Here is a 15,039-nt window from a genome sequence, read left to right on the forward strand (position 1 = left end):
GCTTGGGGTGAGGGGCAGAGGGAAGGAGCCCAATTCCTGCCCCAGGCAAGAGACCCAGGAACATTGTCCACACTTTGCCCCAGCAGTGTTAATTTCTATTTCTAAAGCTCCTCTGCTGGCTGCCTGGATTGAAACTTCTTCTCCAGAGCAGCCATTGGATGACTCACCTGGCTCCCAAGGAATCTGCCTTTTTTTTTTTTTCCCATTAAGAATATTCTATTGACTATTAGCAAGTTAAAGGGTGTTATAAATAAAAATTTATTCGGCCAAATTAAAAAATAAAATAAGTTTTATTTGCGGTCAAATTCTATCTAGCCAGCCACGGAAAAAAAAAAACCAAAAAACAACACAGTTCCGAGCCTGGGGATCGACCCTGGGTGTGCAACAAGGAGTCAGCCTCAGGAGAGGTTTTTCCCCTATGCCCACACACCTCCATCCTGGCACAAGCGGTTTTTATAGGGGAAATTCCACCTGAGGCCAAGATTTCTGCAATCAGTCTTTTCTTCTATTCACAGTCCATATGTTAACAAGATTTTCATTTTTGGAGGTGAGGGAGAACAATTCAGTGTCCGGAGTTGTTGAATCCCGTGATGAAATTTACGGGAACGCTGCATTCACATTTATCTGTCTGAGGATTTCCATGATGTCCATCCCGGGTCATTCAGGCAATGATCAGCACCTGGGGTCCCCTGTATCTCTCCAGACATTGCCCATCTCCTGGCGAGCTGTACCTTCTTACTTGTAAATCAATTTCCAATATACACCCGGTCTTGGGGAGGGGGGAGTAGGCTAGTACAAACGAGTATAATCTAACAAGTATTCAACATTATATATTTAATACAATGAATGGCGCAAATTATGTTTATTACCCATAACAATCCCCCACCTTCTATATTAACCCATTAATTTGTGCCCTAATTTCTACCCCTACTGACTCCCAAGATTTCTTTATTAGAGAAAAACATTTTATTCCCTTTCATTAATTTTTCCCCATTCTGGTCTACATCTGGAATTTCCTGGTAAATTTTGTAGTTTTGTTCTTTACCCCTTATTCATCCTTCAAACTTTGCTAGGGCCTCAGCTGCCTTGCTGTGAGTGTCTCACAGTGTTATTATTTTTGGTACCTGATTTGTTTTTCCTAGGATAGCTTCCGGGTCTGTGGATAAGGCTGCTATTTGCATCCCTTGTACCACGAAATGGATGAGTCTTATAAAACAGGGGATGAGACAGGGTAAAAATATGACTCCTGCTACTGAATATAAAAGGAAGAAAATTATTTTCTTCCACCAAGCCCCATCAAACAAATGGTCCCACCACGATGCCTGGAGAAGTGAGTTCCACTTTCGTACTGGAACATGGGCTACCCGTTTAATTTCTGTGGCCAGATCTCTAATGGTTTCCCCATTCAGGGGCACTTACCTGTTTGTTTGTCTTTTGTGTGTGTGCCGGCTTCCCCTGGGGCCCTGGGCTGGAGCTGATGTTCCAGCTGTTTGTGCTTGTGCTTCCCTTACTGCTGCCACCAACTCCCTGGCCTGTGTCTTTTGTTCCTCCTCATCCCTCCTCATATACACCTTTTGTGCTTCCCTCCATAATTCCTGTAAGCTCTTCTCTTGCCAATTATCTATTTTTTCTAACTTCCTTCGAATGTCCTCCCATGATTTAGCAATGAATTGTGTTTTTAAAAGGACCGCTCCCACAGGGGATTCAGGGTCAGTACCGGAATACATTTGAGGACTTTTCCTGAGCCTCTCCAGCCACTCAGTAGGAGTTTCATCCTTCCCCTGGTATTCCCCCCATGCCTTGTTAATGTTTTGTCCCTTTGGGACTGCTCCCCAAATACCTTGTGTTACCATATTCCACAGTCCGATCATTTTTGCTCGGTCTGCCTCCGCCTGAGCGTTCCATAATGGTCTTTGTTCTGGCCACTTTTCCACCCCGCTCCCGCCCTGGGGGTTTCTGAATTCCCAATCCTTTATGGCATCCTGCCTTATCATATCTCGTTCTTCAGCATTAAACAAAGATCTTAATATAGCTGAGATATCATCATATGAATATATACTATTTCCCAAAAATTTGTCCAGCCTTTCTGCCACACCCAATGGATGGTCCATCAATTTTCCCATTTCCTTTTTGAAAGCCCTTACATCCCCGGTGTTGATGGGAACATTTACCAACCCAATGATTCCGGGAGCCGTGGGGACTTCCCTTAAAGGGTATAGATTAGGTCTGTCCCTTTCAGCATCGCTGTCTCCTGTGTTTTCTCTCCTCGTTTTCTGCTGGGTTCTACTGGCAGGAGGAGATGTGTTTTCCCCGGTGTGGTGTGTGTGTGTGTGTGTGTGTGTCCCCGTGCTGTGTGGAAGGGGGGTTTGGGGGCTGAGAAGGTCCCAGAGCACCTGCATCGGGGACTTGTACATTATGTGGCGGTGCAGGCTGAGCCGGGGGCGCTGATGGGGGAGCTGCCGGGACCCGTGCTCGAGCTGGGGGAACCTGGTATGGGGGGGGCAGGTTTTCTAGGGGTTCCCAGGTTTTTTCTGAGTTTACCCTCTTGCCAGAGGTCTTAATAGGGAACAGCCGTGCACTGGCATATTCCCATAGCCTGGCATAATCCAATTCCTCATCATCCCACTCCTCTTCCTCGTACAAGTGGTCCGAGAGTGCTTGGCAGAGCTTACTTTCAAAGGTACCAAAGACGGGCCAGTATTGGTATTTTCCAATTTCCATATTTCCCCATACTTCTACACAATAGTGTATCATTTTTCCTTTGGACCTTTTCCATCTCACAGAACAGTCTTCCCAGTGTTCTAACATCCAGCCCAGGGGACTTTCCCTCAGGGAATTCGTCTTTTTCCCCCTCTTTTATTTTTGAATGCTTACCTCTTCTTGTTTCTAGGTGTTCACCCTTTCCCAGCTTAGGATTTTTCGCTTGTGGCCCCCCCTGCACCTTACTGGTTTTTTGTCCCATATTAAAGTTTTTCCTTACCATATTCCAAGTCAGTGTCCGCAAGTCATTCCAAGAAGTCAGTTACCCGCGTGCTAAAATGTGTATTTCAGTCCTGTCCTGGACCGAGTTTTACCAAGTGTTTAAATCAGTCTGTCCCCAACCAAACCTTGCCAACCTAATAACCACACAGAGAACCGGTCTGTGGGTTTTTCGGCTGGAAAATGAGTGAGCTCTGTTTTACCTGTTTTCCTGGGCTCCCCAAGCCCAGAGTCGGTGAGGTTTACCAATTTCTCGAGTCCACGAGAACGTACCTTCCCTCCCTGACCCGTCCATGGATGGATCCCCGTAACTCCCCGAGTTTCAGGTTGTATGAGTGTTGTGAGTATACCCGAGTTCTTTCGCTTCCCTCCTAGCTGACCACTCCCCTCTCAGGCAAGTGGAACTGCGGTTTGTAGAGGTCCTCATTCACGCCATGACTATGTCATATCTCACTCACACATTTATCCACGTGCCACCCAACCATGCAGTACTCATGGCTCCTTTTCCCGCATGGATTCTTCGTGCACATCAATTTTACGAGTGAAAAATTGCTGCTGCAGCCTCGGAGATTTAGCTCTGAATTCCGAGAGCTCGGAGCCCATGGGTTTTGGGTTTTTTTTCCTTCCTTAATGTGGCTTTTGCGGCTTTCCAGAATCTGGTTGGTTCTGAGGAGCTCCTCTATCCCTTCTGGCCACTGAACTCAGCGGGGGCACCGCCTGGATCAAGGATAGGGGAACGCCCTGGATACCCCCAAACCTGATAATGTTGGTGTCACCAAGATTGTTATAAATGAAAATTTATTCAGCCAAATTAAAAAATAAAAATAGTTTTATTTGCGTTCTATCTAGCCAGCCACGGAAAAAAAAAAACAACACAGTGCCGAGCCTGGGGATCGACCCTGGGTGTGCAACAAGGAGTCAGCCTCAGGAGAGGTTTTGCCCCTATGCCCACACACCTCCATCCTGGCACAAGCGGTTTTTATAGGGAAAATTCCACCTGAGGCCAAGATTTCTGCAATCAGTCTTTTCTTCTATTCAGAGTCCATATGTTAATAAGATTTTCATTTTTGGAAATGAGAGACAACAATTCAGTGTCCAGAGTTATTGAATCCCGTGATGAAATTTACCGGTAATAATTAGCATTGACTCCATGATTGCAGCAGGCTAATCAATTGCTTTATTATATCATCTTTAATATATTATATTGTACTTATTAAGCACTCATTAATGCTTCCAGCCAGTCTGATACAGCTTTGACCTAATTGGTCAAGCAGTCCAAACACCATGCAGTGTCGAATTAAAAATTCACCCTTTGGTAAACAAATCTCCATGACACATTCCACATGCATACAACAGCATGTACAAGTGGAGATAAGAATTGTTTCTCATTCCTTCCTCTGATCTTCACACAGCCTTCCCCAGGAAAATGCCTGGGAAAGTCTGTGTCTGCTCTCTGTAGCCAGAGAGCTGCTGCCACACTTTGGTTTTTTGTGGGGGCTGAATCTTTATATTTTGGAGGGGTTTTTGGCTGAATCTTAATGTTTGGGGAGCTGTTGATCTGTCTTGATGTTTGGAGGATTTTTTGCTGAATCTTGGTGTTTTAGAGGTTCTTACAAACACAAGATTCCCCAATGACTTCCTGAGATGATCTTGGGCAATGGTGAACCCCCAGCCCAAGGTGCCTTACTCTTGTTTTTTTCCCACCGTGAGACAGGATTTTTCTTTCCCAAGGCATAGCCAGATGGAGGAGAAGCCCTGGAGATTCTGCAGGAGGAGGGGCTGCACACCTAGCCTAGGGAGCTGCAGGGAGGAAAGACTCACTCTCTGCCAGGAAGGTAGCCTGAAATCCAGCTGGAGCTCAGAGCTGGAGGAGAAGCCTCATGGAGCAGAGAAGCTGCACAAGTGCTTGGAATGTGGGAAGAGTTTCAGCCACAGCTCTAGCCTGACCCGGCACCAGAGGTTCCACACTGGGGAAAAGCCTTATGAGTGTGGGGAGTGCGGGAAGAGCTTCCGCCAGAGCTCTAGCCTAAGGGACCACCAGAGGGTCCACAAGGGAGAAAAGCCCTACCAGTGTGGGAAATGTGGGAAGAGCTTCCGGTGGATCTCTGGTACGATCCAGCACCCGGTAATCCACACTGGGAAACGGCCATTGGCCGCCGGTGCCGTCAGTCGCGCTTGCGGCGCGCTGATTGGTGGGAGCGGGGCGCGGCCGTGCGCAGAGCCCGCCCTGACCTCGCTGCCATTGGCCGCCGGTGCCGTCAGTCGCGGTTGCGGCGCGCTGATTGGTGGGAGCGGGGCGAGTCGGGGCCGTGCGCAGAGCCCGCCCCGAGCTCGCTGCCATTGGCCGCCGGTGCCGTCAGTCGCGGTTGCGGCGCGCTGATTGGTGGGAGCGGGGCGCGGCGCGGCCCCGGCGGCGGGCTGAGGGCGGCCGTGGCCGCGCAGCGCCGCCATTGGCCGAGCGGCTGTGCGGGCCCGGCAGCGGCGGCAGCGGCCGGAGCGCGGTGAGGCGGCGGCGGCGGAGCTCGGAGGCGGCCCCGGCGCAGGTGGGAGCCGCGCTGGGCTCTGCGGGGGCTCGGGGCTGGCTGCGGGCGGAGGGGGCGGCAGGGGGCTCCGGCGGCTCGCCGGTGCCGTGTCCGGCCCGTGCCGGCCCCGGGCTGAGGGCGCTGCGGGAGCGGCTGCCCGCGGTCTCCTTCCCGCCGGGGCCGGGCAGGAGCCGCTGCCGGAGCAGCGCTGACTCGGCCCGGCTGCTGTGGGTAGGACAGAGGGGCTGCCCCGCGGCCGGGAGCGGGCGGGGAAATTCCCGTCGCCGGAGGTTCGTGTGCCCGGCGGAGAGCGAGGAGTCCTGTCAAAGTGACTTTTATAGTACTCCTGAACAGAGTCAGAAGCCATTGCTAAACAGAGGAAGAAGCCATGTGTAATTTCCTTTAGGCGTCTCTTAAACGCAGCCTCCCTTTTGTCTGTATTTCCCCAGGAGTATCTCTCTCTCCCTTTGCCCACCGGCTGAGTTCCTTGGAAGGTTCAGACTTCCCGATCCGCCTACCGCCTGTCACTCTTAAGATGCAAACTCTCCCCCCCCCCCCACCCGCCTTATATAATATCCGATATTTATGGTTTTGTTAAATTTTTGTTCTTCTCGAGGCTCGGGAAGTTAGCGGGACTTAGTCTGAGAAGCAGTCCGTGTTAATTAGTAACATTTTTGAAACTGACGGTTCCTCCCGTTACTTTTCTTATCTTCAAGTCCCCGGCCTTCTCTCCAGGCAGATTCACACATTGAATTTGTTTTTTCTTCCTGAGTCCTTTTTAGTTTTGGGATTATTCTCAATTACCTCATTCCCTGTCCTTTCATAGCCGTTTCTGGAACAGGAGGCCTGGCTGCCCTACATCCTTGTGAGAAACAACCGCTCCCTTTAAAATTTTAAATGTTTATTAAACTAAAGCACAACAAAGGACTGAGTAAGGTGAAAAGGACAGCGCTGCTAGGGCGATCGTCTGCCAGATGCTTATCCATAAAATGGCTACTCTGCCTATCCTACGCTGGTGTTTTATCAGCCAACCCTGGCACCTCCCAAAGTCTGCCAGTCAACTCTTCCTTGCCCTTATTGGTGGAGACCTTCTTGCCGCTCGATTGGGGGTGATGTGTTCCCCATTCCTACCTGCCCCAGGCAAGTGGTACTTGTGCCCGCCCTCCCTCCACATGACCCTGGCAACCGAGGCTGTCCGGCTGTCTGGTGGCAGCAGTACAGGAGGGGATAGGGGACAATGAGGAGAACGCAGGATGTCCAAATAACAAGTTACAATAGCAACCATACACCAACAAAAGTTCTCTTAACATACACAAAATATCCGTCCCTTAATTGTGAGAGCCAGTCAGCATATTACCCATCTATAACCTGCTGGATGAGCTGCACTCCCAAGGTGTCGTACGTGGTAAAAAGATGAGAGTTGCTGCAGCACATAAGAGGAGAAATAGTGTTCGTTTAATCCATGGTCTGCCAGGGAACCATGAAACCGTGTCCCATTCCAATCCTTTCCACATTTGGACCACAACATGAGCTGCTTTCTTGTTTCCTTTGTTGTCTGTTTCCCTGCTTCTCCATTGTTATCTATTTGCAAGCAGCAGTTTGACTCATTTAATTTTCCACAAACTCCTCCTTTTTCTGCTAACAGATAATCTGATCCTATACCCTCCCATGGTGAAATGTTGTGTTCCTCATTTCAGTGAATTGGTCAGGAGGAAGATCAGGAGCTGGAGCTGTCTGGTTGGTTCTTATTTGGAGGACAGCTTGTAATCTAATGATGCCATTGAAATGATGAATGGGTTCTCTGTCTCCTGATATGAATTCATTTGGGTTCCCTGGGGCTGGTCTGTGGTGGTGTAGGGGTTGTTCTGGTAGCCGTTGATCTTTTCCCCATTTTTGGGTACTACCTCCAGCCAGGGCTGCATCAATTGACCACTTTTTTCTAATTAAATTGTCAAATACTTGGATTCCCAACTGATTTCCCTGAATTTTTGATAGTAAACCCCGCTCTGATACACCCTATATAACATAGACAGTGACAGCACATGGAGTGGGCAGAGGGATGATTCCCCCCCACACACACTTATTTTAGTGAAGTTTTCCTGACATTCTCCATTTGCTGTTTCCCTCTGCAGCTTTAACCAATTTCTGCTGCAGAGGCAGATACCCTCACCACGGGCTCTGCCTTCAGATTCCATCTGTGCAAGCAGGCAGAGCTTGGGGTGAGGGGCAGAGGGAATGAGCCCAATTCCTGCCCCAGGCAAGAAGACCCAGGAAAATTGTCCACACTTTGCCCCAGCAGTGTTAATTTGCATTTCTAAAGCTCCTCTGCTGGCTGCTTGGAACTGAACTTTGTGTTCAAGTGCAGCAGTCTGGTAATTCAAGTGTTCCCTCCCCTCCACCTCTTTTTCTGCCTTTTTTAACCAATATTATTTTAACTGTTTACAAGTTAAAGGGTCACACTTCATTTTAAAATGAATCCTGAAGTGAACACAGACCAACCCTAACCAATATTTTGCCATCACTAACAGCTACGCACACACATACACAAAAACTTCACAAAGGAAGAAAAATTTCTGCTATTTCTCTTAAGAATAAAAATTGATTCTCATACCCCTGGCCCAAACCTAACTGACTGTTTTTTTCTTAATACTACTTTTATACTTTCTCATGGTGTACTCTTACCTCCAAAACTCTCCAACAACATTTCTAGTGTTAGAAAATCAAACCATTGCTTGATTCTGGCCAGGATGTGCAACAGAAATAATTTCATCCACTCAGAGCCTGGCTGTGCAGAGAAAATCATTCCATGACACATGAGTTTTAGTAGCTTTTTCCTAAACTTTCTACATTCTGAACCAATGTAAATCCCTAGGTTTAATGTGCAACAATTCCAAGTTGTGTAGTTCTTATTGTATGGTTGCCTATTCGACCCGGATTTCTTTGTCTTTGATGTTAATTACATTCACAATCCTGGATTTCCTTTCCAGACCAGTCCAGCTCTGCGGGGGGGGGGGGGGGGGGACGGGGGGGGGACGGACAGAGGTCTGGGGTAGGTGTTGGTTGCTGTTTGCTGCTGGGCGTTGATGTTTTGTTGCTGGTCGTTATCTTTGTGGGTATTTTTTGGCTGTTCTCAGTCTGTTGAGATGTTAAACTCAGTGTAACATCAGGTAAAAAAAGTATTTTATGAAATCTGAGTAGAGAAACAGATTTTTTTTTAATTACACTTGAAATTATTTGTTTTTAAAACACCTTAAGAAGTGATCCAGTAATTGCTGAAGCAGTCAGAAATGCTTTTGCCCCCCTGTTAGGTGAGATGGTGTCACCAGAAGATATTGAAGCCTTCCTGCTCAGGGCATTTCAGTGCCAGGCTCTTACAAGCACACACAGCTGTGCTGGTTGAGCTGACCATGGGGGGTAACCTGCACTTTGTCTGATTCCCTTTCCTCAATAACAGCGTGTCGTGGAACTCTTTTCCCTTCTGCTGCCCTTGAAGAGCCATCCACAAAGACATTTTCTGCCTCAGGCCAGGCAATGTCTCCTGAATCTCCCCCAGGCTGGGTCTGGAGCTGTGTCACTTGAATGCAGTGCTGGGTTTCTTCCCAGCCCCTCTGTGGGCTGTTCAAACAGGAGGCTGGGTTAAACCCTTCCCCTGTGCTCAGTTCTGAATCCTCCTGTGCCACTGAACAAGTTTCACACTGTAATAACCGAGCACTCCTCATCCATTGTGAGGCTCTTTTGGTGATCAAAGCTTGAACTTGATGCCAGACTTGAACTATAGAAGATGCTCCTGCTGTCAGTCTTCTGGCCTCAGTTCCCATGAAAGCTGTGGCTGTACAATTCTGCAGACAATGAGTCCACTCTAGCCACCGAGTTTAACATTGCAGCAGAATTCCTTTGGCTTGGCCCTGTTTAACATTCACTTAGAATTCTTTTCCCCTGTCTATGAGGGCTGGGGAAGGAGCCTCAGTTTATCTGCTTTTTGACACTTGAAAATTCTGCTTTTCTTCTGCTGTCTATCCTTCTGATTTCTGACCATCAAGACAGAAGTGTTGTAGGAAGACATCCCTGGCTCCAAAAGCCCTGCCCTTATCAGGGACTCTAATAAAAGGCTTCCTTCCCTCCTTTGGAATAGGGAACTGTTAAAGTAATTCAGTACGTTTTGCAATATTAGTTTCCATTCACACATTCACCATAAAATCCCTTCCCAGAAATTATAATCACAATTGGGAGCAAGCAAAAATTCATGCTTTTCAAACCTGTGAAAAACACATGTTTAAAATTTTTAAAAGATGAATAGTAATACAATAGTTATAAAAACAGTAATAAAAATTAGAGCAATAAGAATTTGGATAATAAGAGTTAAGACAATAAAGGATGATAAATAGCAAAGAATTACAGACGTCCAGATGCTTTCTGGGCATTAAGCCCACAAACAGCCTACCTTGCAAACAAATTATTAACCCTTAAAAACCATAACCTGTTGCATATTCATATATCTCATACATGATGCCAAATATTCCTTTCAAACTAGGAATTTTTCTGTTTATTGTCAACTTCCCCCATCATCTTCTAAATCAATCCCTTTGGTTCCAGGGTGTCTGGAAGAAATCTGTATGGTCTGATAAAGAGGCAATTAATCTTGTCCTGGGATTTTTGGCTATCTTATTGGTGTTATCTCTATGTGAAGAATTTCTTGGTTATCTTAACTATTCCTTGCGCTGGTCGCAAAAAGGTATCTTACATCACATAACTTCTATTTGAATATTATGCTATAGACAAAATCTATATTTACCACATTACTTAAAAAAGAATAATACAATATTACTAAAAGAGGATTAATACAACATTACTTTCATATATAACACATGTAATATTCATTTTAATATTTGTGAAGAGCCAATCATATAATATGCATTTTTTAGCCATATAACACATGTGCTAATAGTAGTTGAAGAAAACACTCCTGCTCATTTTTCCCACTTACCCCCTCCTTAGGTCTGATATTCAGAATAGATCAAGAGGCCCTGCGTCTATCAGGAGAGGCCTCCTCTTGATTCAGAGCCACCCTGAATGTTCTCAAGGGCTCCATTGTGGTGCCCTGGTGGGATGGGAGCTCAGAGAGCCCTGACAATCCATGTCCATGCAGGGGTGGACTTGCTCCTGCTGAGGGTGCTGCTGTCTGTGCTTGCAGTGTCCTTGTGGGCTGCAGCTGGAGCCCTGACTCCTTCCCAGGGGCTGTTTGGGTGGGCTGTGCCCTGGCCAGGAGGGCAATGCCTCTGCCAGGTGCTTGTGGCCGACCCCGTCATGCCCTGGGTGCTGGGGCCCCCTTGGGCCCTGGGGTTGATCCCTCAGGGGCTGTGGGAACTCTGCCGTGGCCTTTGCCTTCAGCTTGGCCTTTTGCTCATCCCTTCTTGCCTTCAGCTGCTGTGCCTTTGTGCCCAAGTGCTGCAGGGCCTTCTTGTGCCACTCCTGCAGCCCCGGTCACTGCCTGTGGGTGCTCATCCTCTGAGAGCTGCTGAGCTTTCTGCAAAACCTTTCCTTTCTGCAGGGACCCAAAGCAAATCCTGAACAGCAAATCCTGATCCTTCCATGTGCACTCTGCATTTCCCAGGTGTTCCTTTGTTTTCCCCGTTGTGCTCAGGGTCCCTGCCCAGCCCGTGTGGCAGAGCCGGTGCCTGTCCTGCCGCAGTGTCCAAAGGCGGCCCCCCCGGCGGGCAGGGCCGGCAGCTCCCCGGGGCCGGGCAGCGGCCGGGGCGTCCCGCAGCCTCCTGGGGGCCGGGGGCCACTGCCGGCCCTGCCCGGGGCTGGTGGGGTCAGGCAGCGCCCGGCGCTGAGCCCCGGCTGCCCCACAGCCCCGGCCCGGCCCCGCAGCTCCCCACAGGCCCCAGCCCGTGCTCCCGGTGCCGCACCTCTGCGCCCGGTGCTGCCGCTGCCACCGCAGAGAAACCCCTGGCATCCTGACCTCCTGCTTTTCCTCTCCTGGAAACCTGGCCTAGAAAGGGCTTGGATCACTTAGCAAATTTTGAGGATAAGATGGTGCTGAAAAACTTCCCAATCCTCACAATTAATTATTTTCCTTCTCTTTTCCATCTTTTTTTTTTTTTTTCTCACATAAATTCCTCCTCCTGCTTCTTGCCTTAACACTCCCCTTCACCCAATCCCTTCCCAGCTCACCAACACCATCCATCCCCTGTTTTCCAAAGCCCTTCTAGACTTCCCTTATTGCCCCCCCTGGGTGTCCATGTCCTTAATTACCTCTAGGAGGATGTGTAAACTACCTCAATATTATCCCTTTTTTTATCACATATGATAATAATGGTTTTGTTAAGTCTTGGTTCTTTTCCTCAAAAGTCAGGAATTTAGCAGGACTGTGGCTGAGTAGCAGTCTATGTCAAATAATAACATTTTCTGAAACTGATGGTTTCTCCTGTCACTTCCTTGTCTACAAGTCCCTTGCCCTATCTCAAAGGAGACTCCCACCATATTTTTGTACAGACGTTTCTTCTCATTCTTTTCAACACAATGGAAAAGTGGGGGAAGAAGCCATAAAAGGGCATTTAGGACACCAGAACTGTTTGAGAGATGGGAGGGTCAGCCCTAAACTGAGCCAGAGGGATTTAGAGGGGATGATGAAAAAGGGATGGGAGAGGTGGATAACAGGAGGAGGGACAGAAGGAAAGACATTCTCGTTCTCGTGGTGTGGTCCCTTTGTTTCCCCATCACTTGATCCCTGGAGCAATTCCCCAGTGCTGTGAGAGGGGCTGGATCTGCACTGGAGGGTTCCCCAAACCCCTTGTCCATTCTTGGGGTGCTCCTTGGGGTGGTTCCTCCCACCCAGGAGCTGGTGATGCCCCTCTGTGGGGCAGAGGGGGGTGGGAGAGGGGGATCTGGGGTGGTCATGGAGGAGGACAGGAAGGAGAGAGGAGAAGGAGGAACAGAAAGAGGAGCAGAAGGAGAAGCACAAATTTCCATCCTGCTGGTGTAGCAGGGAGTCTTCCAGAGGGGTGCTTCTAGGGGAATTGTTTGGAGTTTGCAGATTCCAGAAATGAGACCCAAATATCTTTGTGGTCCCTGGAAGGCCTTGGGGTTTTAATGGGAAAAGTCTGGGTCTCGCTGCATCACAGTTTCCACTTCAGGATGATATTTGGAGATCCACAAGATGATCACCAGGTACTGGTGGGAGGAGCACATCAGTCTTGGGGCACTCCAGGAGAGTGGTGGAGGGGAACTGCAAGACCCCTGAAGTGGTGAGTGGAGAGAGGCAATTCCAGAGCTGTTGGACCCTGGGCATCCTGAAGGGTGGGAGAAGAAGAGCCTTGAGTTGGGGGACCCCTGGGAGCCATGGAATCCTGTAATAGGGAGTATGGGGAGAAGGGATCATTGGGACCCTCAAATACCCTGGGTGATCTGTAAGACCCAAGAATAGAGGAGCCACTGGAGTCCCATCAGCCAAGGGAGGGGAAATTCCCACAACCCGCAGTGGAGAAAGGAAGTGGATCTCTTGTGAGGATTTCTTTTGGGGCTGAACCTTCATGTTTTGGAGATTTTTATGGACACAAAATATCCAGTCACTTCCTGAGAGGAACTTGGGCAGGAGAAACCCCAGCCTAAGTTGCTCACCTATTGTTTCTCCCTGCCAAACCAGGATTTGTCATTCCTAAGCCTTGGGCCAATGGAGAAGAACGAAAAGCCTCAGAGATGCCACAAGAGGAGGGGCTGCAAACCCAGCCCAGGGAGCTGCAAGAAGGAAAGACCCCTTCTGTGCCAGGAAGGTGGCCTGAGGTCCAGCCAGAGCTTGGAGCTGGTGGAGAAGCCTCACAAGTGCTTGGAATGTGGGAAGGGCTTCAGCCGGAGCTCCCACCTCGTCCGGCACCAGAGGATCCACACTGGGGAACAGGTGGACCAACCCTACAAATGTGGGGAATGTGGGAAGAGCTTCAGAGACAGCTCCAACCTGATCCGGCACCTGAGGATTCACACTGGGGAACGGCCCTATGAGTGTTTTGAGTGTAAGAAGAGCTTCAGACAGAGCTGCAGCCTGGTGGAACACCGGAGAATTCACACTGGGGAAAAGCCCTACGAGTGCTTGGAGTGTGGGAAGAGCTTTGGGTGGAACTCTGACCTGATCCGGCACCAGAGGACCCACACTGGTGAGAGGCCCTATGGGTGTCCTGAGTGTGGGAAGAGGTTTCGGAGCAACTCACATCTCCTCCTGCATCAGCGGACTCACACAGACGAGAAGCCCTTCCGCTGCCCCGACTGCGGGAAGGGCTTCAACCGTAACTCACACCTGACCCTGCACCGGCGCATCCACACTGGGGAGAGGCCCTATAAGTGTCTTGAGTGTGGGAAGAGCTTCTCATCCAGCTCTGGCTTGACCCAGCACCAACGGAGGCACCAGTAAGGTGAATGGTTAAAATCAAAAATCAAGAACAAAATCTCTCTTACTAGCCAAAGTTCAAAAGTGGTGTGTTTATTACACTGGTAAATACTGTGGGGATCGTCCCTGAAATGCATGACCACACTGCACAAGGTTCTTTGCCTTCTATTTATTTCCCAAAATATTACATATGCACAACCCCAGCACCTCCCATCTTCACTCTGTATTAAAATGAGGCTATTAGTCTTTCACACGTATGCAATTCTTCTCTTGATTTGGGTCAGTGGTCTCAAATTGGGTCAGTGATCCCAGGGATGAAGTCAGGAAAGTCTTCGTCAGGGCTCTGTGACTCTCTGGCACAATCCAAGGCCCCCTACTTCACAATGGATTGACATAGAGTCTTGGTGCTGGGCATTGTTCTTCTGGTTTCAATATGTTCCTGTAATGGTTCATTTGCTCCACTTCTTTCTATAAATGGTCTCATAATATAACAATTTGCTTTAGCTTAGGCATCTAATAATCATTAACCTATCGTTGTGTATCTAACTTCAATATGAATTTATTCTAACCCTCAGCTGTTGGGGAATGGCTGCAGAAGCAGGGCCATGGGTCGATGGAACAGGTGTTCCAGCAATCCCCTGTTTAAGGCCTGGGAACAGCATTGTGTCTGGCCTGGGAGCAGTACACTGTGCATGGCCTGGGAACAGCACACATCGGCATGTACAGATAACAAGGACAGCCTATCCTTGAGATATGAGTTATACAAGAACAGGATGTGAAACAAGATGTACCCAGCGAAATGAGATGAGGAACTTGGCTGCCAAGTAGGAGAAATATGTAACTATGACCTTTATGAAATAACCAATGAGAGCTTGTTGCTGAAGAGATGCCTGTAGAAAACCCTATATAAGCTGACAGAATCTTTGAATAAATCAAAGCTTGCTTATCAATCATATTGATTGTGTGCTTGTCTTCCCTCACCACCCTCATCACTCAGCTAAAATCTTAACCCTTTAGAATCATCATTCAGCGGGAAGCCCTGTGAGTGGCCCAAGTGCAAAAAGAGCTCCATGCACTGCTTCAACTCCACCCCCTGTGGAGACTCAGCAGCCTGCCAGTGGGGCTGTAATGCTTCAACTCTGGTGGGACAGAAACAAG

At 48.6% G+C, this 15,039-nt stretch overlaps 1 protein-coding gene across 1 annotated transcript; it reads left to right on the forward strand.

Annotated features, from left to right (window-relative positions):
• Positions 1-1,318: 1,318 nt before the first annotated feature.
• LOC110480960 (uncharacterized) lies at positions 1,319-14,836 on the forward strand. The gene is made up of 6 exons (XM_077788926.1): positions 1,319-1,330; positions 2,361-2,490; positions 3,355-3,467; positions 4,937-5,104; positions 5,340-5,522; positions 13,147-14,836. The coding sequence occupies exons 1-6, from the start codon at positions 1,319-1,321 to the stop codon at positions 13,903-13,905; spliced, it is 1,365 nt and encodes a 454-aa protein (XP_077645052.1). The 3' UTR covers positions 13,906-14,836.
• The last annotated feature ends 203 nt before the right edge of the window (positions 14,837-15,039 follow it).

The sequence above is a fragment of the Lonchura striata genome, chromosome 29 (assembly GCF_046129695.1).
Source record: "Lonchura striata isolate bLonStr1 chromosome 29, bLonStr1.mat, whole genome shotgun sequence".
NCBI lineage: Eukaryota > Metazoa > Chordata > Aves > Passeriformes > Estrildidae > Lonchura > Lonchura striata.

Excerpts from the sequence above, each read along its gene's own strand:
- LOC110480960 (XM_077788926.1), top strand. Across the intron at positions 5,105-5,339 it reads CTGGTACGATCCAGCACCCG|TCGCGGTTGCGGCGCGCTGA; the intron begins GTAATCCACACT and ends CGGTGCCGTCAG. Across the intron at positions 5,523-13,146 it reads CGGAGGCGGCCCCGGCGCAG|GATTTGTCATTCCTAAGCCT; the intron begins GTGGGAGCCGCG and ends CTGCCAAACCAG.